This window comes from Rosa chinensis, chromosome 7 (assembly GCF_002994745.2).
Source record: "Rosa chinensis cultivar Old Blush chromosome 7, RchiOBHm-V2, whole genome shotgun sequence".
Classification (NCBI taxonomy): Eukaryota; Viridiplantae; Streptophyta; class Magnoliopsida; order Rosales; family Rosaceae; genus Rosa; species Rosa chinensis.
The window spans coordinates 54,222,137-54,248,782 of record NC_037094.1 but is presented as its reverse complement, the minus strand read 5'-3'; the positions used below and the strand labels follow the sequence as shown (position 1 = coordinate 54,248,782).

The following is a 26,646-nucleotide window of genomic DNA, read 5'->3' as shown; positions in this document are numbered from 1 at the left end:
TTCGGCTTTGCGTGTCATAGTTATGATTTTGATCCACTCAATCGACCGATTAATACTTAATAATCCTATTTTTGTTTACCACAAGCTTCAGAGTGCATGAGCGTCATAGAATCATAGCCTTGAGACAGAGACCGTTAGATGTGACAAGTATATTATTTTAGGGTTTGGATTAAAAATTCAGAAAATTCTTTCATAGTTATGACTTCGATCTACTAGGTCAACTGATTAATGCTTAGTAACCCTATTTTTGTGCGCACTACAAGCTTCAAAGGGCAAGGGCGTTATCGAATCTTGAGATTGTGACATCGACCATTAGATATGACAAGTACATTACTTTAGGCTTCAGGTTCAAAATTCAGAAAATTCCGCTATAGTTATGATGTCGATCCGCTCAGTCAATCGATTAAAACTTGATAACCCTATTTTTGTTCACCACAAGCTTCAAAGGGCAAAGGCGTCATCGGACCATAGCCTTGAGACAGCGACCGATGGATGTGACAAATATATTATTTTAGGGTTCAGCTTCAAAATTCGGAAAATTCCCTCATAGTTATGACTTCGATCTACTCGGTTAACTGATTAATGTTTAATAACCCTATTTTTGTGCACTACAAGGTTCAAAGAGCAAGGACGTCATCAGATCGTGAGATTGAGACATCGACTATTAGATGTGACAGGTACATTATTTTAGGCTTCCAGTTTCAAATTCAGAAAATTTCGTCTCAATCCACTCGGTCAACTGATTAAGGCTTAATAACCCTATTTTTGTTTACTACAACCTTCAAAGTGCAAAAGCGTCATCGGATCTTACACTTGAGACATTATTTGTTAGATGTGCCAAGTACAATATTTTTAGCTTCAGATTCAAAATTCATAAAATTTCATCAAAGTTATGACTTCTATCGACTCGGTCAACAGATTAATGCTTTATAACCATAGTTTTTGCTCACTACAAACTTTAAAAGGCAAGGATGTCATCGGATCGTACCCTTGAGAAACTGACCATTAGATGTGACAAGTACATTATTTTAGGCTTCGGGTTGAAAATTCTGTAAATTCCGTCATAGTTATGACTTCAATCCACTCGGTCAACTGATTAATGGTTAATAACCCTATTTTGGTTCACTACAATCTTCACAAGGCAAGTGCGTCATCAGATTGTATACTTGAGAAACCATTCATTTGATGTGCCAAGCACATAATTTTAGGCTTCGGGTTCGAAATTCAGAAAATTTCGTCATAGTTAGGACTTCGATCCACTCGGTCAACCGATTAATTCTTAATAATCCTATTTTTGTTCACCACAAGCTTCAAAGGGCAAGAGCGTCATCAGATCATATCCTTGAGACAATGACCATTAGATGTGACAAGCACATTATTTTAAGGTTTGGATTTAAAATTCAAAAAATTCCGTCATAGTTATGACTTCGATCTACTCGGTCAACCGATTAATGGTTAATAATCCTATTTTGGTTCACTACAATCTTCAAAGGACAAGTGTGTCACCGGATCGTGAGATTGAGACATCGACCATTAGATGTGACAAGTACATTATTTTAGGTTTCGGGTTCGAAATTTGGAAAATTCTGTCATAGTTATGATGTCAATCTGCTCGGTTAACCTATTAAAGCTTAATAACCCTATTTTTGTTCACTACAAGCTTTAAAGGGCATGAGCATCATCAGATCTTACACTTGGGACACCGTCCGTTAGATTTACCAAGTACATTATTTTAAGCTTCGGGTTCAAAATTTAGAAAATTCCTTCATACTTTTGACTTCGATCTATTTGGTCAACTGAATAATGCTTTTTTTTTTTTTTAAATAAAAAGTAAACAAATTAAGACAAAGAATTCAATGAAAAAAAAACAACCGTTTAGGGAAAAAAAAATTTGAGAGAAAGAAAAGGCGCCCACGTGTTTCGAACTGCTTCAGCTTACACCACCGCTAGGTGGCCTCACCACCATGCCAAGCATACATTTCTCGTAACTTATTTATAATTGTTGTTAGAATCGTTTTCCAAACAAAAAAAAAAATCGACGTATCCTTTTTTCTCAACCCCTTTCGCCGACCGCCGACCCGCTGACGATAGCTCTGGTTTCAGGCCACATCACGGCGGAAAATCGGTGTATTTCAACTCGCCTCCTCATCCTTGACCTACCTCTTCTCTTCATTCGTCCCATCTCCGAACGAGGATGGAAAATCGAAGCTCCAAAGCTTCCGGCTTTCCGACTGTTTTCAAGAAATTTCCGGCAACGATTAGCCATGCATGAGGTTTGAAACTTCGTCTACTCATCGAGGTTTACGTCGTGATATAGTTAGTTTTCATTTTGGGTTAAGTTTTGAAGATATGGGTGTTTGGGGTTTCCGGCCACCGCCGATTCGAATTTGTTTCTGAATTGTGTATTTCAACAAGAAATTGCAATTTGGAATCAGTGGAAGGACTAAGGAGTGGAGATGTAATACACAATGCTGAAGAAATGAAGAATTGAATTGCAGTTTGTTTAGTGGCTTAGTGGGGACATGTATGTTTTTTTGAGAATGCATTCCTTTGTCAACGCTGACACCGCGCAAGGGATATGTATGTTAACTAGAAGACAAAATATTGTATTGATCATTTATTACATTCATTCTCCCTAAAATTTGAGTGGGCGCATCAGCCCCTACTCGCCCTCACTTCAGTCCGCCAGTGTATAGTTGGCAAGAGAAGACTAATACCAGCCACTCAATACTTATCCAGATTACCGTACTTAATCGAAGCCACTCAATACTTATCCAGATTACCGTACTTAATCGAAAAAAACAATGCATATGCCTAGTTATCTTTGTTAGCTAATATTTTATTATTATCAAGTCCTCAAATGAGAATCAAGTCGTTGTTTCCCATATGGTCATTAAGTTCCACAACAGATATAACTGAGAACTAAAATATTATGATATGAAATTCTAGTGATATTTTCAGATCTGGATCTTGTTCATAAACTATAAAAGTTAATTAACTTGTCATTTACTCTTTGTTTACTATGCTCTGCAATTACGTGGCAGACTGTGCTACTCTATTATAAATTGCAAATCTCGACGTAATTTCGGGGTCAACTGTCTTCATTTTCTAATAAGTCTCCTGCCCAAGTCTCTTTAAATAATTCTCAAAAAAAAAAAAAGTCTCTTTAAATAATTACTGATTTGCTAAGATAAATAACAAGTTTGGCTACTGCCTCTGCACATACAGGAATATGCAAGCACCCGCTTTACGAAGATTTTTCCCACCAATTCACTATCGGTGAGTATACAGCTCATACTTGGTTTCATTGAATAATAACTCTTTTTCTTATTTCCATATAGACTCGACTTAAAATTACCTTAAATCATTTGGCAGATTGAGCATTATATAGCATGGCGAGCATTACAGTTGCCTCCAATTCAATTGTCTTGGAAGTTCTTAACCAACATAACTATAAAGAATGGAGTTCTCGGGTTGAAACTTACTTGTTGGCTGAAGATCTTTGGGATGTCGTCAACATGAAACCTCCTGAACGAGAAGAGAGAGAAGTTGAATACGAGGCTTGGAAGACAAAGAATGCCAAGGCTTTACATGCAATTAAAATTTCTTGCGGGACTCAACCATTTTCTTTTATCAATGAAACCCGCACAGCCAAGATGGCCTGGGAGGTTTTGGAGAAACAGTTCAAATCACGTGACACATTACGTTTAGAACAAAAAGGTACGCTTCATGTTATAAACTACGTCATTAAATATAAGATATGTTGAGAATATTATGTTATCAATTGAGAATATTATGTAATTAAGAATAGAATTCTTGTATCTTTAAGAAATCATGTACAAGAGGATTATGGCATTATTTATATCTCTAGATTGATAAATAAATAAACTCGATCAGATTGTGATAAGGTTACAATAAAATAAAATAAAAAACGACATAATTAAGTTGTTGTAGTTTGATGTCTTTCCTCTTTTCACTTTTAATTTGAAATGTTTTAAAGTGAAAATGAAATGGTTCTCATAAAGGTTGCACACATCATAGACCCATTGGTATGCTTATCCTACCATTATCACCCTGATTGTTGCTATATATTCACGTCCACGAAATATAAGAAATTAGAACAAATCCCAATTAAATTTTCTATTTGTCAGAGAGAGAAGAGAGAAACAGATATCTTTATACCAAAATCGATGATGCGAGGCAGGAGTTGACACCAGCTGATGAAGAAGGAGGTATGTTCTTTTTGTTTAATTAAGTAGATGAAGAGTGGTGGGATAATGTTTTAATTAAGTTAAAATTGGTAGAATTAAAATAAAAGATGAATAATTATTAAAACCCATCTTGATTGGGATGCATGCCAGGAAATCAGAACAGTTCCAACTATCACTTCGACTCCAGCTATGAACCTTTCTTTGATTCTGTTGTGAATGGTCACTGGGATAATGCTAAGGAGTGCCTTGCTACATTACTAATTCCTAATGTACTAAGAGCAAGAAATCCAGCGGCTAGAGGATCTACAGCTCTTCACATTGCGGCGAGGGAAGGGCATGTGCATATTGTAAAAGAGTTGGTGTTGTTGATGACTCAAGAAGATCTGGAAATAAGAGATGATAATGGTTGTACCGCTCTTCACATAGCAGTACAGAAGGAGAATGTGGACGCTGTGAAAGAGGTGGTGCCGTTGATGAGACAACAGGGCTTGGGAATAAAAAACAAAAATTATGGTGAAACTGCTCTTCATGTAGCAGCTGGGAGTGGGAATGTGCATATTGCGAAAGAGTTGGGAGAGTTGATGAGGGAAGAAGATTTGGAAATAGGAAACTCCAACAATTGCCACGCTCTTCACATAGCACTCTTGAAAGGGCATGTGCATATTGGGAAAGAGTTGGTAGCATTGATGAGAAAAGAAGCTTTGGAAATGAATGATGGACAAGGCTATACGGCTTTAGGTCGTGCCATAAGGTTATGCCACCAGCGTGGAGACGAGTACAGTGAAGGAGCTGTGATCGAAATGATTAAACCCATGGTTGCAAAGAACCAGAAAATGCTTGGCATTGTGGCTTCTCCCAATGACTACATTCCAGTTGTGGAGGCTTGCATGTTGTTAAAATTCCAAGTGGGCCGCTATCTCTATTCCGTTACTCCACGGGAAGATTTAATGCCGTCAAAGAACAGACGGCAAGGTGCTTCACTATTTGTGTTTTGTCTTGGAGCGAAGGAATTTGGTAAGAGTTAAATTCAAACATATTTAATCAATTACTTGTGAGTGGTGACTCCTTAAATATTTGATTGGTATGTATAATTTTCTTCATAACCTCTACTTCAGATATTCCGTGGGACTTACTTTCAAATTGCCCAAGGTTGGCCACGGTTGAAACTGTACATGGAGGCAATTCTCCGATCTTGGTATTGTCTCGTATGCACTCTGCATTCTTAAGTGGAATGCAACTCAAATTTTGGCAAAAATGGATCTATGAAAGTAAGTATCACATTTCTTCTCTCTATATACTAAACAAACTAATTTCTATCTTTAATCCATATATTCTACATGGCACTAGTCAATGCATTTAATCATTTCTTTTACGTTTAAAATCGTCTTCTTCTTTTTTTTTTTTTTTTTTTTTTTTTTTTTTTTTTTTTAAATACAACTAAATTCATTTCTAGATCCATATGAATTAGAAAAGCACCATATTATTTTTTTATCATTTTAAAGGTAAAACCATCAATGAAAATACCTAGCGAGCTTGCTCTGCTAGGGTTGGGAGAACGCCGCCTTGGGCCTCTCTGTACCTTTCTCCATCATCGATGGAGTACTATTCCGGTGCCACCCTCGGTGTCGGTTTTTTCGTGCAAGGCTCCCGTCGTGCCCTGTATCGGGTCGTGGTTCACATCTCGGCCTGTGGAAAGTTCTCCTGTTCAGATCCATTCTGATTGTGTTTTGAGTCAATGGGAAGAAGCCATGGTTGTGTTGCTTTCTCAGATCCGGTCTGCACCTAGAGTTAAGCATCTTTGGCCAAGTCAGGCACGACTCAAGTCATCGGCGTGTGGCTTTGGTTTGGTGGCGGTGTGGCTAAGGGAGAGGTTTGAGAGTAGTTGGAGTTCGTGGGAGCGGCTACTATCCATATTTCTTCAATCAGATCGAGGGGATGATCCGATAATAGAAGGTGAGCAAACTAGTGCTTTGGGTTCGGACTGGCTATGCGTTCCAGCTGGTGAAGGTGGCGGTCAGGGGCGTTGTGTTGATGCAACGGGGATGATCTTTCTCCGGCCAAGGGCGGTGGAGCAGAGGTCGGGGTCGAAGTCAGGGACGACATGGGTGCTTAGAGAACTTCGGTGACAGGGCCGCCCCAAATTTCACCCTGAAATCCGAAGTGGTCCTGCAGGACCCACTTTTAAAGAAGATTTTACTGAAAATTCGGCAGAGCCTCCCCTAAAAGTAGGCAACCCAAACCTGTAAGAATCCAAAAACACTTCTAATAACCTAACCGTAAACTCCTGGAGCCACCCTACTCCTATATTCCAAACCATCTCACAAACAAAAAAATAATAATACTTCAATTACTTAAAGTCCAACAAAACTCCATAATTAAATACAACAATTCATCAAAGTTAGGTCATGGACCTCAAATATAATTTACTACAAGTCTGGGTCACAATTCCCATAGTAATCTGAGCAATCTAAAAACAGAAATTGATATAAAGTTCAGTAGGCTAAACAGGTAACCTACTATATGAGGTGACAGAAGTGGATGCGGTCACTATGGCTCACTCCTAATGCGCCAAGTAGCAACGCTGTGAACTGGGCATTTGAAACAGAAGGGCCCAAGGGGAAAGCATTTAAAAAAACGTTAGCGTAAGTGGACAAAAAGTTAATAATTATAACATAAAGAAATAGGAAAGAGTTTTATACTTTCCCACATTTTAATTTTGGTAAAAAAAATGAATTTCCGATGCATGCAAGATTTAGAAAAAGTTATTTTCTTCACTTCGAAAGGAGCGTAAGAAAGAAAAATAACCCAACCCCGCTGGTTAAAATAAACAATTAATATGGGGAAGGCGAACATCACCATACTGTAAAGGAGCCTCCTAAGCTCGGGTCGGGCCTCTCAGGCCGTATCCTTGATTTCAACCCACAAACACAAAGTAAGTGAGGAGGAGCCTCGACTGCAACTCATGCGAGGAGGAGAACAAGAAAATATAGTAACCCGAGTATGGTGGAAGATAAAAATCGAAAACCAGTAAATCCATAAAGCTTCCCCACAAAATTCTCACAAAAGAAAAATACCAGTACAATTCCCAACCATACTCGGAAAATCTCGTAATAATTCTGATTAAAGCAACAACGTGTCCCACACGTCAAAATAATTTCAAATGGGAAACAATTCGTAAGATTAAATTATAAATTATAATTATTCTTCCTTCGAAATCCCATTTCGAAAAGTAATTATAAGAAATTCAAGTCCACAAAAGAAATTAGCTTAATTTCCGGAAATTACTACGGAAAAAATGTTTTGTCGAAAAACAACCAATAACCATGTTATCCAAATTGAGCATAGAAAATTTAAAATCGAAATAATGCTAGAAGCATTAACCAAATAAATAATGGGATAATTCGAAATTAAAATAATAAGCTCAATAAATTTCATACTAATTAGTCAAGCATTAAGTTGATAAAGTAAAAGCATGCATCATTTCTTAAAATAAAAGTCCACTCACAGTATTCGGCTAATCCTGTCGTCGATCGGTATTCTCCTTGTATGGATACTCCTCTCGTCCTGTACGAATAGCACTCGTAAAAATATAATTACAGGATGAGAATTTAAATTTACGATAATTAGAAATCGACATTCTAAACGTCTCCTTCAATCCACATTGGATTCTATCCAACTACACTCACAATGTCGATTCACTGATTTACAAATTATAGGCAACTTCGAGAGAAATCCGACGGTCGGATTCTCGTAATCGATAACCGAAATTCTAAATTTTCAGAAATTCATAATCAACTCAAAACTTCTCCAATCTTCACCAAAATCACATATACAAGTTCTATATCAATTATAGGATTTAATTAACCAAAAACAGAAACTAAAACCCTAGCTGCTCCACGCGCCTCTGCGCGCCACCCACAGTGGGGCCCATGCGCCTTAGGTCTACTCCACTTCCGGCCACAAAATTTCAGCAGCAACATCACAACATCAATACAAACAACTTTCTTAATTGCACCTAAGCCTAATTATACCTTGAATTGCCAGAATCGGAGGAAACCACAAAGAATACCAAAATGAACAGTAAAAACTTCAAATCGTCAATTCTCCTTCCACACCTCAAATTGGATCGTGAAACTTGGAGGGATTCATCAGCAAGGAATGAGCTTTCGATCAAGGTTGTTTCGTGGCCAGTGGTTTCCAGAATTGGAAGAGATCGGTGAAAAAGATAATCTGCTACAGTAAACTTCTATGCCTCGATTCGTTCTTCTCCAGCCAAATCACTGTGACCCACGATCACAATCGTGTAGAGGAGGAGGAGACGAGTCTGTGCAGACCGGTAGCTCGCAAGATGGTAGCTGGACGGCGAGGATTCAGCGGAAAGAGGGAAAAAAAAAACGACGGGGAGGAGAGAGACCTCGGGGGTAGGAGAGAGACCTCGGGGGGTAGGAGAGAGAGAGTTATTGAGCCATAACTACCACAGTAACTTGCTATATATATATATACATATATATATATAACTTTCTATATATATAACTTTTCGAAAATGGAAACCTACCACAGTAACTTTCTCTATATATATATATACTAATTTACTATGAACAGTAACTTTCACATTTTAAGCCATAACTTTCACATACGAACTCCGATTTAAGCATACCACATGTCCACGGACTCGGTTTAACGTCCCCTACAACTTTCGTGAAGAAAATTTTCTCAAATTGTTAACCCATAAAAAGTCAACTTCTAGCACTCCCCCTAAATGATAAAAACTGAAACCAAGGGCAGCAAAACGTATAATAATTCACTTATACACAGTAAAAGGGTAAATCAAATATGGGGGGTATCATTCGGGGTGCCCAGAGGAGAAGTTCGTGGGCCTTCCTTCTTGGGGCTTTGCAACAGGTTTATGAACCCAATGCTGTTAGGGTTCAGATCTAGGACCCAAGAGATTTTTTAGCCCAAAATTTTTTGGCATTTTGGAATGGATTTTTTGGCTACTTAGGTAGAAGATTGCTCTCTATTCGTCATATTTTTATGCTTGGAGTAGGTAAGATTGGTCACACTACCGCCGGTTATCTTGATAGAAGGTTACCCTCTATTCGACGTCTATCCTTGCGTGGAAGTATGGTTGACCATACTATTGATACCATTTTACATAGTCCGGATTATGTCCGGTGCTTCATCAAATGCTTAATTGCATCCCTAGTCTCCTTGTTATGTTTTATTTTCGATGCCTATTTGCATCTAATATTATTCTTGTTATTTTATTTTCTAATGTAGTTTCTACATTTATAAGTTGTAAAGTTTCTTTTTTGTTTTGTTTTTTGTTTTGAAAGGGGGCTGGTGCAGCTGCCCTCAAGCCTTGATTAATGAAATTGCATAATACAGGGGGGGGGGGACATAGAGCCTGAACCCCAGATTACAATAAGCATAAAGAAAATATCCTGAAATAATACCAAGACTCTCCACCAAATCTATGTATTCTAACAAGCACCAATTAGCAAAGAGTGCACGAAAGGCTACTCCATTTGCTTTAACATAGAGGTGACATATTGGAAAGATAACTCTATCACGAAGAAGTATAATTACAAATAGTACAACTTTCCCACTATGTTGCCGCACAGAAATAAATCCAGTGACACTCAATTTCATCCTGCCACTAGGAGGTTGCGTCCATTTGATCAAGCAAATGGCTCGCCGCCTCGCTAGCCAGACAAGGCACACTGAGTGTGCATACCGGGACAACGCCCACGTCGCCCTACCAAAAAATGACAGGGACTTATTACCGGCATAAAGCCACATCTACTTGAAAATAAAAAATAATAAAACATAAAAAGAACATAATATGGGTCCAAGGCCAAAGGCAAGCATCAAGCCCAAACTGGAATTGAAAGCTGCAAATGCAGCACCTCCTCCATCTTGCATGCCAGCCTCTTGTAGGACCACCACAGACTGCAGCTCCACCGCCACCTACTCCGATCATCGGCCATCTCTCTTGCCCTCCAATATCCCAGTCACGCCAGCAAGGACTGTGGCCCATCCCAACCAACGCCCTCCCCAGATCGGCATCAAACAAACCAAATTGGATTTGAAACATCCGATCCTATCTGTACAAAACCAATCCCAATATCGCCGTGACCCATGCTTTACCATCAGACCCTACTCGCCGTCCGCGCTCCGATCTAAGGCGAAGTGACCCCGATGTCACCCTCCTTCCCTCAAGCCATTGCTGTCTTACTTCGACAAGGCCTGCATACACACGGAATAGTGAAGCCACCACCGCACAGCTATTAACCTGATTGGGCTTCCTCCAATACCACTCAACTACATCAACATCCCATCCGGCCGCACTCGAAGCATGCCGGCGAGGCTAGCAGCCTGCACCCACAAACATATGCATAATAAAATAGAGGGGGTGTGTTTTGCAAAAATAGTCTATTTTTAATTCTAACTTTATCCTTACAAAAAAATTGCAATTGTAGATCCCAACTTCCTCTCCCTTTTTCCCCTCCTTTCCTCTGTGACCTTGGCTTGATCGCTTCACTACTAGAGTCCCATCCAAAACTTCATGAGTTAATTACAATTTGTAATTGGGTTGATTGCAACAACCTGTAATTGGGTTGATTGCAACAACCTGTAATTGGGTTGAAATGAGCAACAAAAATGATATATGTAGATGGTATTGGGTTGGAAATTTTTTTTTCTTCTTCTTCTATATAGATAGTTCATCTAGAAACAATTAAAAACAGTTATGGTGTGTTCGATTTCTTCAATTGATTTATACAACCATCCTTTTATTCGTGCATAGGTTCAATAGTAGTGGGAGGACTTGGGAAACATTTATAGCAACTTCAACAGGTTCCCTATAATTTTTGTATTATAGGGAAGTAAAAGTAAAATTTTTAAGCAATTTTTCTTCTCCAACTCCAACAGATTCCTTATTTTACAACAATTTCTAAAATCTCCATAATTCTTCCTTAAATTTTAGAGATTGCTGTAAATTTAGGGAATTTTGTTTTCTTTTTCCTCACTATCCCTATAGGGAGTTTCTATTCATACCTCTAAAATTGGTATTTAGACCTCCTCACTTAATAGACATCCAACTTACTTTTATAAATAATCAATATGCTATCTACACCTCCCTAATTTTCCCATAATACCCATCATCCAATAATATCAATAAAAACTTTTTTTTAGAGTATTCTATTCATATACCTCCAAAATTGGTAGTTAGACCTCCATCAATTTTTGAACATTTCACAATATTATTTTACTCTTGATATAACTAAGCTGAGAAAGAAAAAGAAAAAAGAAAAATCTTTCAATTGATAGCTCTCTCTCTCTCTCTCCCCCCTGCTTATTGTTGTATTTTGTAAGCATACGCATCTTTAGAGGCCAAGAGCAGTTCATTTCTTCAACTTCCTAAAATTCCCTCGTTTCATATATCTACTCAAACAGTACGCTCCAATAGATGAGTATGATTTTAAGCGAAAGTGGTCTGTTGGTGTTTTGGTTAGAGAATATTGCATATCCGAAATTGACTCGATGAACTGCAAAGTAAGGAGCTGGTCTGTTGATTTCTCCGTTACTTGGTAAGGATGAAGATCATAACAAAAACAAAAGGGAAAAAATGGCATGAGGATGACCATTTGTTGATTTCATACCTCTAAAAGGGAAAATACTTTTTTTAATTTTTTTTTCTTTCTCTTTTGTGTCTTTATTGGTAATTTGACATGAGTTGACAAAGTCAACTATCACTTGAAAAAAGAAAGAGGTCGAAATGCCAATTTTGGAGGTATGAATAGAAGCTCCCATCCCTAAAATGTGGATAGTTATAGGGAATCTGTTGGAGCAAAATAGGTTATTTTTTTTCTAATATACAGAAAATTAAAATATAGAGTAGCTGTTGGAGTTGCTTAGATCTGTTAATGGACCGGATTTTAATCGGGATCTGTGGTTATTGGACGGTTTGGATTGAAAAGTTGATCTGTCGATTTGGTAATGGTCAGGATCCGTTAATCCGTATATTTAACCGATCAAATACGAATTTTGGTTGATCTGATCCGTTAATGATCCGATTTTCTTTTATAATTATTTTTTTTCTTTTCACAAACACAATATTTTGCTTACCTTAGTGTATTGTTCTAAGGAGCATTTTGGTTATTTAATTTTAACATTCGGTGATACTGTTAATTTCATTTCGACATTTTATTGAAGTTTTATGAAGTATCATGATAAAAAGTTAATATTATTATTTAAAATTAAAAAATAATCTTTACAATAAATGGATCTGACTAGTGGACTGAATACCCATTAGTCCGCCGGATAATTGGATCGGATCAGGTTGAACTTTGCTATTACTATACATATTCGGATTTAGGTCGATCCATTCCATACCCAGTCCATTTACAAGTCTAGAAATACTATGTTCATTCTCTATTGAATTAATAATTCCTCTTTAGTCTTTACTCAATCTCTTTTGCGGATGAGGAGATGGTAATGGAAGAACAGGAAAATGACAAAAATGAAAGTTCATGTGTAAATTTAGAAGGAGATGTTCGAGTGCAATTTTAGAGGTATGAATAGAAGCCTTTATGCATATAATATAATTAAAAGTTTAAAATTATAATCTATGTTATGCAACAATTGGGGTATGTTATGCAACAATTGGGGTGGACTCGGTTGACTCAGTTTGGTGAATTGACCGATATCGGCAACCAAACTAGACCCTTGATTTTCTAGAACACCGAAATTGATCGAAATTTTTCAACACCAACTATGTTAATTTAACCAATGCGGTTTTGGTTTAAGTTCCAGTCATTGGCATTTCACAAAAGCTGAAGCTTGGGTTACAGATCTATCTAACAAGAAGATGGAATTTATATATAGAGTAAATGTCACAAACAGTCCCTAAAATTTGGGTCATTCAACACTTTGGTTCCCAACTTTCTAAAACTATCACATTGGTACCTCAAAATTAAATATCAACATACTTTTAGTACCCTCCGTTAATAACACAGTTAACTCCTCCATTTTTCTAAGGGTATTTTCATCTTGCCCTCTCTCTCTCCCAGCCACAAAACCCATTACTGTCTTGATCGAGATAATTAGTCACCGATCACTAACTAAAAATAAGAAAAATTCAAAGCATAAAAGTACTAGTATATGCAAAAGGAGAAGTAATTAGGATAACTACTATATAATTAGTTAATATGAGAGAGGGAAAGATGAAAATGCCCTTAGCAGAAAGGAGCTAACAATGTTGCTAACGAAGAGTACTAGAAGTATGTTGAGGATTAATTTTGAAGTACCAATGTGATAGATTTAGAAAGCAGAAAGAAGCTAACAATGTTGCTAACAAAGAATACTAGAAGTATGTTGAGGATTAATTTTGAAGTACCAATGTGATAAATTTAGAATGTTGGGGATTAATTTTGAAGTACCAATGTGATAGATTTAGAATGTCAGAAAGCAAAGTGTCGAATAACTCAAACTTCGGGGAATGTTTGTGGTAAAAACTCTTTGATATATGTTATTAACTGTCAAAAGTTGTTCAAAGAAGAAGATCATGGATCTGGCATATCCTTGAGATATGAACTGAGGATTCACACTGATACGGTCTACCTTAAATTGCCCAAAGGTTATAGAAAATTTGACGGTAAAAGTGATTAAGAGGGGGGTTTGTTACCGCTTGAAATACTTATTCAATGGTTTCGAAGGGAGATAGAGAGAGGCATGAGTTGCTCTTTTTTTTTTTTATATTTTTTTTTCCGGCTAAATGAGTTCTGGATTTGAATGTGGTTTGTTTGTTAGTGGAGAAAGAAAATGATGATACTTGCCTTCTTGGGGTTGGGATGGTGAGGAGCATGCTAGTCTATAGTCGGACCATTAGATAACCTATACAAAATATACATGTCAATTAAAAGGGTCTTTCTAAATGTACCCAGCAAATTTTTTACACCCAACAATTTTCTAATAATATCCATATGTTTAATTAAACCAGCAAAGATGAAGAATTACAAACCCAAGCAGTCAAATCACCAAAACCATAAGCACAAAAACTCAACAACACATTAGAGTTGATATAATTACTTGGCTATCTCCAATTAGGTCTTTCAAAAACCTCAAAACCCCCAATTTTAACACCAAAAAATATGTAAAAAGTTGCAAATATTAGACAAAAGAGACAATGGAGGGAGGAACATTTTAGTGTTCTTGGGAAGGAAAACATGGAGCAAGAAACTTGAGATTCCAAAAGGGGTTCGCAGAGCGGGATTGAAGAATGTAGTGAATCAGTTGTTGATGGTGAATGATTAGGGAGGCACGTTTTGGTTGCTAGATTTGATGAAGGCCACGAGGGAGATTTTGAGAAATGGAGGATTGGGGTCAGCTTACAAGGATGTGATGGTGAAGTGGATGAGGGAGATGAATAGATTGGGGAGAGATGGAATTGATGCTAAAATGAAGAGGTAGGTATGGAGGCATAGTATGCCCTCGCAACTTTCTTATCCTCGTGCCATATGATTTCCTCCAAAATATTCCTTGCAGCATTGCCCTCATTCTCTAATCAAAACTTGAAATGCTCAGCTCGAAAAGCAACATATCAACATTTGGAAGGTAGATATAGGATTGGTCTTCTTCGTTTTAGAATAGAAGAATTTGCTGGGTTTGTTAATCTTCATCTCGATGAAGTTTTGCTAGGTTTGAAATAAATGTATTATCGGAAAATTTGCTAGTATAAAAAGTTTGCTGGGTATACTTAGATATTTGCTGGGTATATTTAGAAAGACCTAATTAAAATTAAAAAAAAAATTTAAAAGGAAGTAGGTACATTCTATCTTCTAACGTTGAGTGCGAGTTAAAAACAATAGAGCGTATGAATAGTGTGTATCTGGTATTCTGGTTTCGCCCCCCTACAATCTGTGTTTGCTTTTACAGTTATGCCCTCACCTACTTTTTCTATCTACTCGGCACTGCTTTGACCTGATCTATTTTTTTGTTGGCTGCGACCGGTTCAGTTACCATTCGCTGATTGATGGAGGCAGGAAGAGAGGGAAGAGTACTGGTTTAGTCTTTACTGTATTTATGTATATGAGGTATGCTTTAAGTAATTTTGGCTTTTTGCCTATTCAGTGTTGTTTCGGCAATGACTGGCCAGGTCTGGTTTTGGTTTCCTCAAGGAGATTGAGGGTGGTATTGGATGGTTTGCGGTTTTTCAGTGCACAAAAGTCCACTTCTATGCAACATGTAGATCTTGAGTGAAATTCCTTTTTGTTATATTAAAGGGGATTGACCATTGATATAGTCTAATCTTAACCCAATTTCTCATTTTTGTTACAACTTAGACCAACTCCAATAACAAATTATGAGTAAATTAATCGCAATCAGTGAGTAAATGAATTTTGGATGCTGCACAACATGTGTCTGCTATACTAATTTATTAATTGTTAATAGTTAAAAAAAACAAAAAAAAAAGGGCTCTTAGTCTCTCGCCCTCGCTGCAGGGGGTTAAGATTGCATGCAAACTCTAACCACCATGGCCTGGGACTCCACCACCGATACATGGTGCCAACATTAAGCAGACAATCTTCATTTACATCTCGCTGCCTTAGCGCAATAATCCAACGTCTCTTTACACCAAAGGAATCCTTAGCTTTCCCCTTCAATACATCTCACCAGGCTGAAGTGCTGAACTTGAAGTGGCTGATGGTGTCACTACCGCCGACCTCTCAAGGTGGCAATCAAAGGTGGAATTAGGTCGGATGCGACCAAGGCGAGGGCCCTTAAAGGCTCCTGAGAATAGCAGAGCAGTGGAGAACAGGCGGATCTAGATTGTATTTGATACAAGTTGGATGCATAGGGAGGCGACCTAATTTGCGGGTGTGGGAGATGTAGTGCACTGAATTACAAGTGTGGCGGCGATGTTAGTTGAACGTCGATCTTGAGGCGAATGGCTACTGGTCGCAAGAATAAAGGAGGAGATCGATGGAAAGATGGCACTGATGATAGCAGCGGTGAGAAATGTCGGGAATGGAGTGCCTTTTCTATTTGAGTCTGCAAATCAATTTGGGGTCCTAATTTAGTTTCAGTGTCCAAACCATTTTGGGTGATCATACCAATTTGGGTGCCCATAGTAATCTGGACACCTAATCATATGAGAACTTGGAAATGGGTTCAAATTCGGGCTCTATGCTAGACTAGGTTGACATCTACTCTATCAGGTTTCGGTTATGGGATCCGAGTGGAAAGTTGGTCGAGTTCCTCATTGGAAATTTACGCTATGTTTTGTACTTTGCCTATTTACTATGCTTTACGTTCATATTGTTATAAGATTGCTTAGAATAAGTGAGCATCGAATATTGAATGAATAGACCTACTTCTATGTATCATCATAGTATCACCACAACTTTTTATATGTCTATACTGATGGTAGTAGAGGATATGTAATTGTCATTTTGGCTTGAGGCTAGGACTAGCTCCCTTTAGTTTTGATAACGCTCTAGAAGGTATTCTGGATGTGTTAGATATGATTGTAATCATTTTTATTGAGTTTATTCTATATGGTTATTTTGGTTCAAAAGAAAAATAGTATAAAAAAAAATTCAGAACTAATTGTGCTTCTACGTGTTTTTTAAATAGGTATAAATATACAAGCTCCCGCTATTTTAGATATTCATGATATTTCTATACCTATTTCAATCTCAGAAGATGATGGAGGTACTCAAAGGGATGTCGTTGTCTCAGGTAAGTTGCATATATAAGTGTTATATTCTCTAATTTGTTAGTTGTTTGTTATTTAAATTTGCTACTCAATTATCAAGAGAGACTCCAATTCTGCTGTTAGGTTTCAAAATTTATTAGTGTTACTATGCGTGCGAAATGTCGCCCTCGCGTAGGCAAAATGTTTGTGCCCTTTCTTTGTCTCAATGAATCGTTTTAATTTCTGACATGCTAAATATTGTTAAAGAAATAAATATTCAACTACACAGATCCAATCCAGAGCGGAGCTCCGTTTTGAAATTAATGTGTGAAGTTCGAGTTTTGAGTCATTTTTTGGTCGCATATCCAATCTCGACCGTTCAGTTTTTAGATACTAGTGTATAGATCATCTCTGCAAATTTTCAGCCAAAATAATGATCGGTAAGACATTGATAACTGCCTTAAAAGCTAGTACGGTTCAGGTTGACAGATTCTGTCTGTCCATTAGTTTAACCGAGTTAGATACCTTAACGATAATCAATTTGGCTTAAAGTTTGCAGAGATGATCTATACACTAGTACCTAAAAACTGAACGGTCGAGATGTGGATATGCAACCGAAAAGTGACCAAAAACTCGAACTTCACACGTTAATTTCAAAGCGGAGCTCCGCTCTGGATAAAATCTGTTCAAATACAAATGGGAGAAAATTTATATAACTGATTAAAAATATAAAAAGTGGACAAGTGAATGTGAGACATTGAGATTATAAATACTTATATCATCTCTAAACTGTAGTGAATTATATCATGAAAAATGAGCACCGTAGTATGTTGCCAACTCGCAACCACATCTCTTTCTCCTCTAGAAGAAAGAAATGGAAGAGTGATAATTTGACCATGACATTTTGATACCATGATGAGTACCCATTTGTTATCTTAATCCTAATGGCAATTTAGTCTCAGAAAAAGTTTATTAAACCTCTCTGTTTATTTTGTTTACATATATTATTTCATAGCATATATCTATAACAGTTTTTAAAGAATTTTTACCAACATATTGGAATTTGCAATGCAGCTGTGAGTTTACATAAAAGGCTCGTTAAAAGCCTCCTTGATGTTTTGGGTATGCTACATGCCTACACTCACATTGTTTATCTTTTTATCTACATTTAAATTTTGTTTATTAGTTAGTTAACATTGTTTTAATGGACCTAGGAATCAATCGCATATATGAAATGAAATTGATCCATGTTCGAATGTATGAATTTATACGTTGCATGGGTGAAGCCACAAGAAATAGGGATGATCTTACACTTGTGCAACTTAATTTGATGAAGAAATCAATCTTCGAAGCTATAGAACGAGGGGATCTTGAGTTTATCACTCGTATTTGTAAAGCAAATGCAGAACTTGTGAACATCTTGGATGAAAAAGGAAGAAGCATATTTCATTTCGCCATTGAATGTCGTCAAGAAGAAATTTATTCTCTTATCTACGGTCTTGCGGAAGAAAAGAGAAATTTATATGGAATTAACACAGCGTGCTTTAAAAATAGTATGCTACATGCTGCAGGGAATTTATCTCCCTTTTCACAGTCTAATCATATTCAAGGTGCAAGCTTGCAAATGCAAAGAGAATTACAATGGTTTAAGGTTAGAATTTCTATATATACATTTATTTATAGGTACTTATATATGCATTTAATATACGTGTGTGTGTGTGTGTAAAGCCCTACTCATCTAAGGGAAAGTTTTTAAGGGACTGTAAGGGACAAATGAATGTGACAACTGAACAAATGCATAGTTTTAAGTTATTACAATTTCATGTTTTAAATTTAACACATATGGTTGAGATGCATTTGTCCTTCACAATATCTTAAAACTATCTCTTAGGTGAGCAAGATTGTGTGTGTGTGTGTGTTCTCCTTCAAAAGAGTTTCCTCATCCCGAACAATTAGAGTGTTGCTATTAGGACCTCCAAATCTGCTCACTTAACCTCACTTTCTTATGAATTATTAAATGACATATATAACCTATTATAAAATGACTATTAAAGACAATAATTATACCAACAAAACATTACATTGATTTTCTATAGACTTTCCAATTCAATAATATTAGATTGCATTCTTTATTATTTTCCTTATCTATTTTAATTTTCCAATTTCACTACATACTCATTAAAGCATTCATATACATTTAATAAGAGTTAAAACTATGATTATGTGACATAAAAATATATGATATACATGTTGGATGCGTATTGGTGGAAAAACAAAACAAATCATATTATGACCTAAATCTAAGTCTATCCATTATATTTACAAAAAAAAAAAAAAAAATGAGCTAGCAATTTTTAAAAATAAATATTTAAATAATTAATCATGAGGTACATAAAATAAACATTAAGAAAAAATTATTAATCTTTTATTTTTTTGCAGAGCTAAAACAGAAGAAAAAAAAGTTTTAAAAAAACACAAAATAGTTCATGTTATTTTCTTGTTGATTAGAAATTAATTTTTAAAACTCAATACCTTGTGTTTAATTTTTGTTATTGAAAAAAAAAAATTTATGCTGTCTGATTAAGGAATTGATATGTCATTAAGATTTATAGAGTAATTAATTCATTGAATTAACTAAGTTTTTTATTTTAAAGATAATAGTTTGTTTGCAAATTATATGAGTGAGGTTATTTGAGGAAATTCAGTGAGGTTTAGTGAGTAAATTTAGTATTAGAAAATTTGATAGGAGGTCAAGTACTCAAGTGAGTAAATTTGGAGGTTCCAATAGAAAAACTCAACAATTAACAATATAACTTATTTAGGTAATTTTGAACAATTAGCCTTGCAAAAAAAAAAAACTAATAAGAGATTGTGTACTTATAAATACAGGCTGTCATATAAACCTGAAATCATGAATAAAGTAATTGATCAAATTGATTCTGAATAAGCTATATACAAAATTAGCCATTTGACTAATTACTTTAAAATTAGATATGAGTCGATTTCAACATTGATTTTCTAATTCTATTTGATTTTTTTTTATCAAATAAGAACTTTATTAATAATGAACTGCTTACAACGAGTTTTAGGCAACATCTCTTACACAGAAATGGCTACTAGACTTCACACTGGAACTCTATAATGACTGACTCCAAACTTGCACTACAACTGTATGACAAAGACAACAAGCGCAAAAGCAGTGAATCCTTGACATCTCACCTCTCGTCTAGCCGATAAGAACTCTGAAAACCAGACAACTCACTAGTGTCAAGACTAACTCACCAACTAGAGTTCTCCTGACCAGCTTTTGATCGACCAAGCCAATACTTGTTGTGACCTAAACCCGACCAAAAGGATTGCCGGACATTAAGACCTGGGACTAAGAAAACACAACACCATCAACACCCTATTATCGACATCGTCAATCCACACTTGCTCCAAACGCCATCGCCTCCAACCCAACCAGACAGGAACGACCCACTAGAAGGCCAATAATGCTCGTCTATGGCATAGCTAGACTTTTTCACTGACCCAAAACCAGATAGGAATGACCCACTAGAAGGCCGAAGAGAAGATTATCTCTGCCACATCCTGTAGTGCACTTGACCAATAGCTAAAGCCTAACACAACAGATAATACCACAACCGAAACCTTGGTAGTGTCCTATTACCAACAAAACAAAACCATTAAAATAAAACCAAGCCCTGAAACACTAGTAACAGCGACCCAGAAGACCAAGGCAACCAACATTCTTCTCTCAAGCCCAGCCCAGAGACGTGCATGTACCCTCACACCACCATTCCCGCTACTCCACCATCGATGTGGGCCTTCACCGTTGCCGCTCTGTCATTGTCGTCGGACCATCAGCGTCGGATGCCGTCCACCTCCACGAAACCAGATTCAAATATCCTCTATCCAAATCGCAACACTAATCCAGGTAGCAGACCACCCATCTCCAACCTTCCCCTCCCCCATGGTGGTGCCGCAGTGCAATGGATCTTCCCCACACCAGTCCTTCCCCATAACCAAAATCCAAATCCCGATACAACCATCTCCATCACATGAGCAAGACGAGAACAAACGCCGCCAGACCCCAACCTTAGAGCCACGGACAAATGTCACAAACCATCAACTAGAACCACCCATCCGACCACACACACAGTTTGCCGGCGAGGCCGACAGCCACCGCCTGCGCCGAGGTGTAGCCGAACAGGATCGAACACGATTGAAAGCAAGCGCAGGTCTAGGGTTTTTTCTCTTCCCCCTAGTTGTAGTTTGTTATGTACTTGGGGTTCTGATGCCAATTTGATTTGATTTTGATAATAGGATTTTGACATAAATTAAGAAAAATAATATCACTCAGTGCATGATGAGTTTGGAAGTGAGTTAGTTTTCAACAAATCTTAGTCCAAGGTTAAAAAACCCTAGGAGAGTTTTTCTCTTAACCTAGTATTCAACGACGCCTTAGCCTCCTTCTATCGCTCTTTTCTTGACTTCTCTCTATCTAATGGCTTCCGCTCTATTGATGCTGTCACAGCAAGCTTCGCTGCTTCCCTTATCCTCGCTAAAGGAGGCAGCGCTCCTGACTTAGGAAAGATTTGTGGTGGCCTCATTCGCAGGTCCTCCCAACCTTTCCTGATTGGAAAACCTCTGACCTGCAAGCCGGTTGATCCTAAGGTAGAATTTAGGGTTCAGAAACGGGCTGGAGATTTATTCTTGTTGTCCTTTGAATCAGTGTGTGATCGCAACAAGGTACTCCAAGGTGGGGGTTGATATTTTGATCGAGCCCTGGTTTGTTTTGAAGAGTATGACGGCGTCAAACCTCTCTCATGAAGATCTTGTAGCTATTGGTACTATTTCTAGCCCTAGAGACAAGGGCAAAGAAAAGTTTAAAACTTTCCTGGTCTTCTTGCCTAATACTAGAAGTATGGTCTTCTACTACTTTCATCTTAGTTTCTCCAGTTGTACACCAATTGAGGTATCTAGGCAACTAGGTTACCATCCAAAGGGAGGTCAGTAGTCAGGATTTTTTTTTTGTTAGGCTCAATAAGTGAGCTTACGTGTTAACAGTGAGATCTGTCTTTTGCTTGACAGTTTGTGCCATTTATGATTTTGGTATGAGACAGCATATGATGTATGTGCCTTCTGACCATGGATAAGTAATGAAATTATTTATTCTTAAAAAAAAAAAGATAATAGGATTTTGACATAGCATAGTATCGCTAAAGAAAAGTACTATAATATGCGATGCTATGCTATGTCAAAGTCCCTTTATCAAAATCAAATAAAATTAGAAAATAAATGTTGGCATAAACTCTTGTCTCATTGGGTTCTTGCGAGCCACGAGTGGCTAATAATGTTCCTGGACAGGTGGGCTGCCTCCTCCCATCCAAATACCCTTGTAAAAAAAAATATTGATAATAAGTTAAAGCAGACATGTTGATGGGTTGTAGGCTCAAAGAATTAATAAGTTACTTCGTGCGCAGACTACTTAACTTTATTCAAAATGAAATGCAGGAGGTCAAGAGTATTGTTCCTCTAGCAGCACATGAGACTCGAAATACTTCAGACGATTTGACAGCTCGTGAACTATTTCATAAGAATCATGAGAAATTGATGGTGGAAGCAGAAATATCAATGAAAGGGACAGCAACTTCTTGTACAGTTATAGGTGCTTTGATTGTTACCATCATGTTTGCTGCAGCATTCACAATTCCTGGTGGAAATAATGGTACATCAGGCCTTCCAATGTTCATAAACGAAAACTTGTTTTTGGTGTTTATAGCTTCAGATACTATATCCCTTATTTTTTCAACAACTTCAGTTATTATATTTTTGGGAATCCTCACATCACGTTATGCAGAAGCGGATTTCCTCCAAAACTTACCCACAAAGATGATGATAGGTCTTTTAACCCTTTTCATCGCTATTGCCACCATGATGATCGCATTTTCTTGTGGCCTTGTCATTATGCTTAATGGAAAATATTCATGGGTTCCTATTCCAGGCATCTTGGTTGCTAGTATCCCAGTGACCTCATTTGCGTGGATGTTGTTTCCCCTCCTTGTGCAGACTTTCATTTCTACTTATGGACCGGGAATATTCAACAGGAAAGTCAAACAGTGGTATTGAATTCTGATGTTATTCGTGGTGAATATCTCTGGATTTGCTGCTTAATTAGATAAAACATCCAAAGTCAGTTTTTATTCAAGTTGTATTTAATTAGTTTTGGATTTCGTTTCGGATTTCATTGTTGGCTGTAAGGTATTATACTATTCAACATGCTTTTTCACCCAATTGTGCTCCATGCTTTGTAGTTCACTTTGTTACAAATTATGATTGAACAATAGGAACAAATTTATTTTGGCTTCCTGAAGATGGTAGCCAAAAAAATAAAAGTAGAGTCTGTGTAGTTTATGGCTTGAATCAATGATCGACTGACTGGCTCAGTTTTGAACTGCTGATCAACAGTTTGATTTTGTAGAAATCAGTGTAGAATCGCTGTAAATCTGTATGTAATTAGGATTTTATTTAATTAGGATATCCTGCAATTATGGAAAGATTGTTTCCTATTAGAGTTAGACTACTCCTTTATACTTGTATATATACACCCATTGTGGGATGAATAGTATCATAAAAATTAACCCTGAATTGAAATATTCTTTTCTACTTAGTATTAGAGCAGGTTCAATCCTTTGAACTTGCACTGCATGCTTTGAATCATGAATCCCGAAAAAACCACAAACCGCTGCGTACCACCACCATTGAAATCAAACCATCCCTGAATTCCAAACTACCATCACCCTACCTTTTTTCGAAAAAAAAAAAATAAAGAAAAAAAAATCAGATCCATCTTGAAACCCTAGAAAACCCAATCCTGCAAAAATCCCAAATTCCTCAATGGCTGGACCTATAATTGAAGGCGAACAGTCAAATCCCGAGAAGGCAATGGTGCCATCCTCACAAGTCATCCATCACCACTACACCACCCAAGAAGACAACTCTGCGTTCCCAACAAGTGTTGTCTTGAATGAATCCAACTACACTATATGGGCTCCTCTCATGCGGATGCGCATTGGAGCATGAGGGAAGGTTGGTTATCTGACAGGAGTGAATGCTGAACCTGCCATGAATTCTGCAGAGCATGAAGCTTGGGCCACGGACAATGAAAAGGTGAAAAGTTGGCTCATTGACTCCATGGAGTCCTCTCTTATGAACCGGTATATTTGTCTTCCTATTGCGAAAGATATTTGAGAAGCTATAGAGAAAGCTTTTTATGATGATTATGATGAAACTCGGATCTTTGAATTGAACAAGAAGTGTTTTGAAGCAAAGCAAAATGGACGGCCCATTCCTACCTACTATAATGAGTTAGTGGCGATGTTCCAGGAGATTGATCAAAGGGTGGCCTCTCAAAATGATAATGTTGCAGCTGTAGTTTAAGAGACCTCAGCGATGTCCTAGATGCGTGTTCACATATTTTTGAGTGGACATGACCCAGAGTATGATCAGGTGCGTGGAGAAATCCTGCGCAAGGAACCTAAATTCTCTTTGGAGCAGAGCTATGCTTACATTCGCAAGGTGCAATCAGAGAAACATGATATGGGGCATTCGATACCTACCGAATCTTCTGTTATGGCTGTCCAACACAAACCAGGTCCTCCTCCAGGCTTCTCAGGTCCTTCTCCACATCGTCTTCTAGGTAAACCAAATCCATATGCAAACAGAAAGTGCATTCTTTGTGGAGAACTAGGTCATAGCAAGGAGCGGTGCTATGAAGTGATTGGTTACCCTGATTGGTGGGATTTCACCAAGAAACCACGAAAGAATCTGGGCAAGGCCGCCATTGCTACTACAGACGAAGAGCGTCTAGACAATGCCTCCACTAATGTAGCGCAATCAGGTATGAAGGGTAAGGTTACTTTGAATAATACATAGATAATTGATACAGGTGCATCTGATCATATGACCAATGACCCTAATCTTGTGAAAAACCTTAGACATTCCCCTCAAGTTGTTGTCTTTACTGTTGATGGTACTCCAACTCCAGTCACCGGAGAAGGTTCTATTGTTTTATCTAATACCTTAACCCTTGAATCTGTCTTAGTTGTTCCATCACTAGCTTATAATCTCCTGTCTGTTGGTCAAATTATTTTAGCTCTTGCATGTATTGTGACCTTCTATCTGTCTTTCTGTGTGTTTCAAGACATTCTGACTGGGCAGATTCTTGGTTGTGGTGTTAGAAGAGGGAAATTGTACTACCTGGATCTGACAGAGACTGGAGAGAACCAGAAGCATCTTTTGGGGCAAGCTAATCAGATCAACGGGGTAGAGAATGCGAAGGAAGCTGTATGGTTATGGCATCGCCGTTTAGGTCATCTATCTTTTAGTTATCTTAAGAAGCTGCAACCTCATTTGTTTTTTGTTGTCAGTGATTTGGATTTCCATTGTGACATTTGTGAACTGGCCAAGAGCCACCGTGTTTCATATTCACCAAGTCTTAATAAAAGTCTTGTTCCTTTCATGAAAATTCACTCTGATGTCTGGGGTCCTGCAAAAATTCCTTCTCTTTCTAGAGCTCGATATTATGTAACATTTATTGATGATTGTACTCACATGACATGGGTATCATTACTGAAGAATAAGATTGATGTATTTGGGATGTTTATCGAATTTCACAAAATGGTGGCAACTCAGTATCAAAAATCCATCAGAGTGTTTTAGTCTGACAATGGTGGAGAGTTTGTGAATGGCCTTATGATTGAGTTTTGCCGATCACATGGAATTCATCATCAAACCTCCAATTCTTATACTCCTCAACAAAATGGTTTAGTAGAACGGAAGAATAGGCAGTTGATGGAAGTCATTCGTGCTTCCTTATTTGGCAAGAATGTACCTCAGTCCTATTAGGGAGAAGCAGTAAAATCAGCAGCATATCTCATCAACCGTACTCTTTCACGGGTAATTGAGTTTCAGAATCCTTATCAAAAGCTTCATACATTTTTAACCATCCCCTCTATGCCTAATTTGGAGCCCCGAGTGTTTGGGTGCACAGCTTATGTCCACATACCAAAGCCACAACGAAGCAAACTTGATCCCCGTGCAAAGAAGTGTATTTTTATGGGTTATGCAGAGTTTTAGAAAGGCTACAGATGTTATGATCCGCTCACTAATACAGTACATGTATCTCTTGATGTGTCATTCCATGAATCTGAGCCATATTACTCAGGGGGAGCTTCTCAGTCTTCCCTTCAGGGGGAGAGAGGTTGTGAAGGGAATCCTTGTTCTATTATTGATTTTGATGTCTTTGAAGACTTGGAAAATTTGGAAGAATGATTTGAAGGTAGAAATTCCGAAACAGAGAATGCAACTGCCGAACAGAGTGTTGTGAATTCCGAAACAGAGAATGCAACTGCCGAACAGAGCGTTGTGAATTCTGAGACAGAAGAGACGACTTTTTTGGATAGTTTGAATCAAAATCAAGACGTATCTGAAGCTCACACTGAAGATATTCCCCCTTCTGCATCACCAACTGAAGATCTCGATCAGAATGATCCACCTCAGGTACCCCTAAACTTTAATGAGTCTTCTGGGTTAGAAAGTGTCAAACCTAGGAAATCACAAAGGGTTACCAAGGGAATTCCTAAGAAACAATATGAACCAGATATCAAAGCCAAAGCTAAATACCCTATAGCTAATTTTATGTCTAACCATAGGATTTCTAGGTCACATGCA

At 37.6% G+C, this 26,646-nt stretch overlaps 1 protein-coding gene across 6 annotated transcripts; it reads left to right on the top strand.

The window, feature by feature from the left end:
- The first annotated feature begins 2,930 nt into the window (after positions 1-2,930).
- Positions 2,931-23,208, top strand: LOC112180383 (ankyrin repeat-containing protein NPR4). 6 transcript variants are annotated; one of them, XM_040511098.1, is made up of 10 exons: positions 2,933-3,279; positions 3,376-3,720; positions 4,152-4,232; positions 4,362-5,225; positions 5,327-5,479; positions 16,851-16,955; positions 17,986-18,033; positions 18,126-18,562; positions 22,429-22,642; positions 22,919-23,208. In XM_040511098.1, exons 2-10 carry the CDS (start codon positions 3,393-3,395, stop codon positions 23,041-23,043), a joined length of 2,355 nt encoding a protein of 784 aa, XP_040367032.1. In that variant the 5' UTR covers positions 2,933-3,279; positions 3,376-3,392; the 3' UTR covers positions 23,044-23,208. The 6 variants fall into 6 exon arrangements, with proteins under 6 accessions (XP_024174683.1, XP_024174681.1, XP_040367032.1 ...); XM_024318915.2 differs by having other exon boundaries at positions 2,931-3,279; positions 16,917-16,955; positions 22,429-23,208; XM_024318913.2 differs by having other exon boundaries at positions 2,931-3,279; positions 22,429-23,208.
- The last annotated feature ends 3,438 nt before the right edge of the window (positions 23,209-26,646 follow it).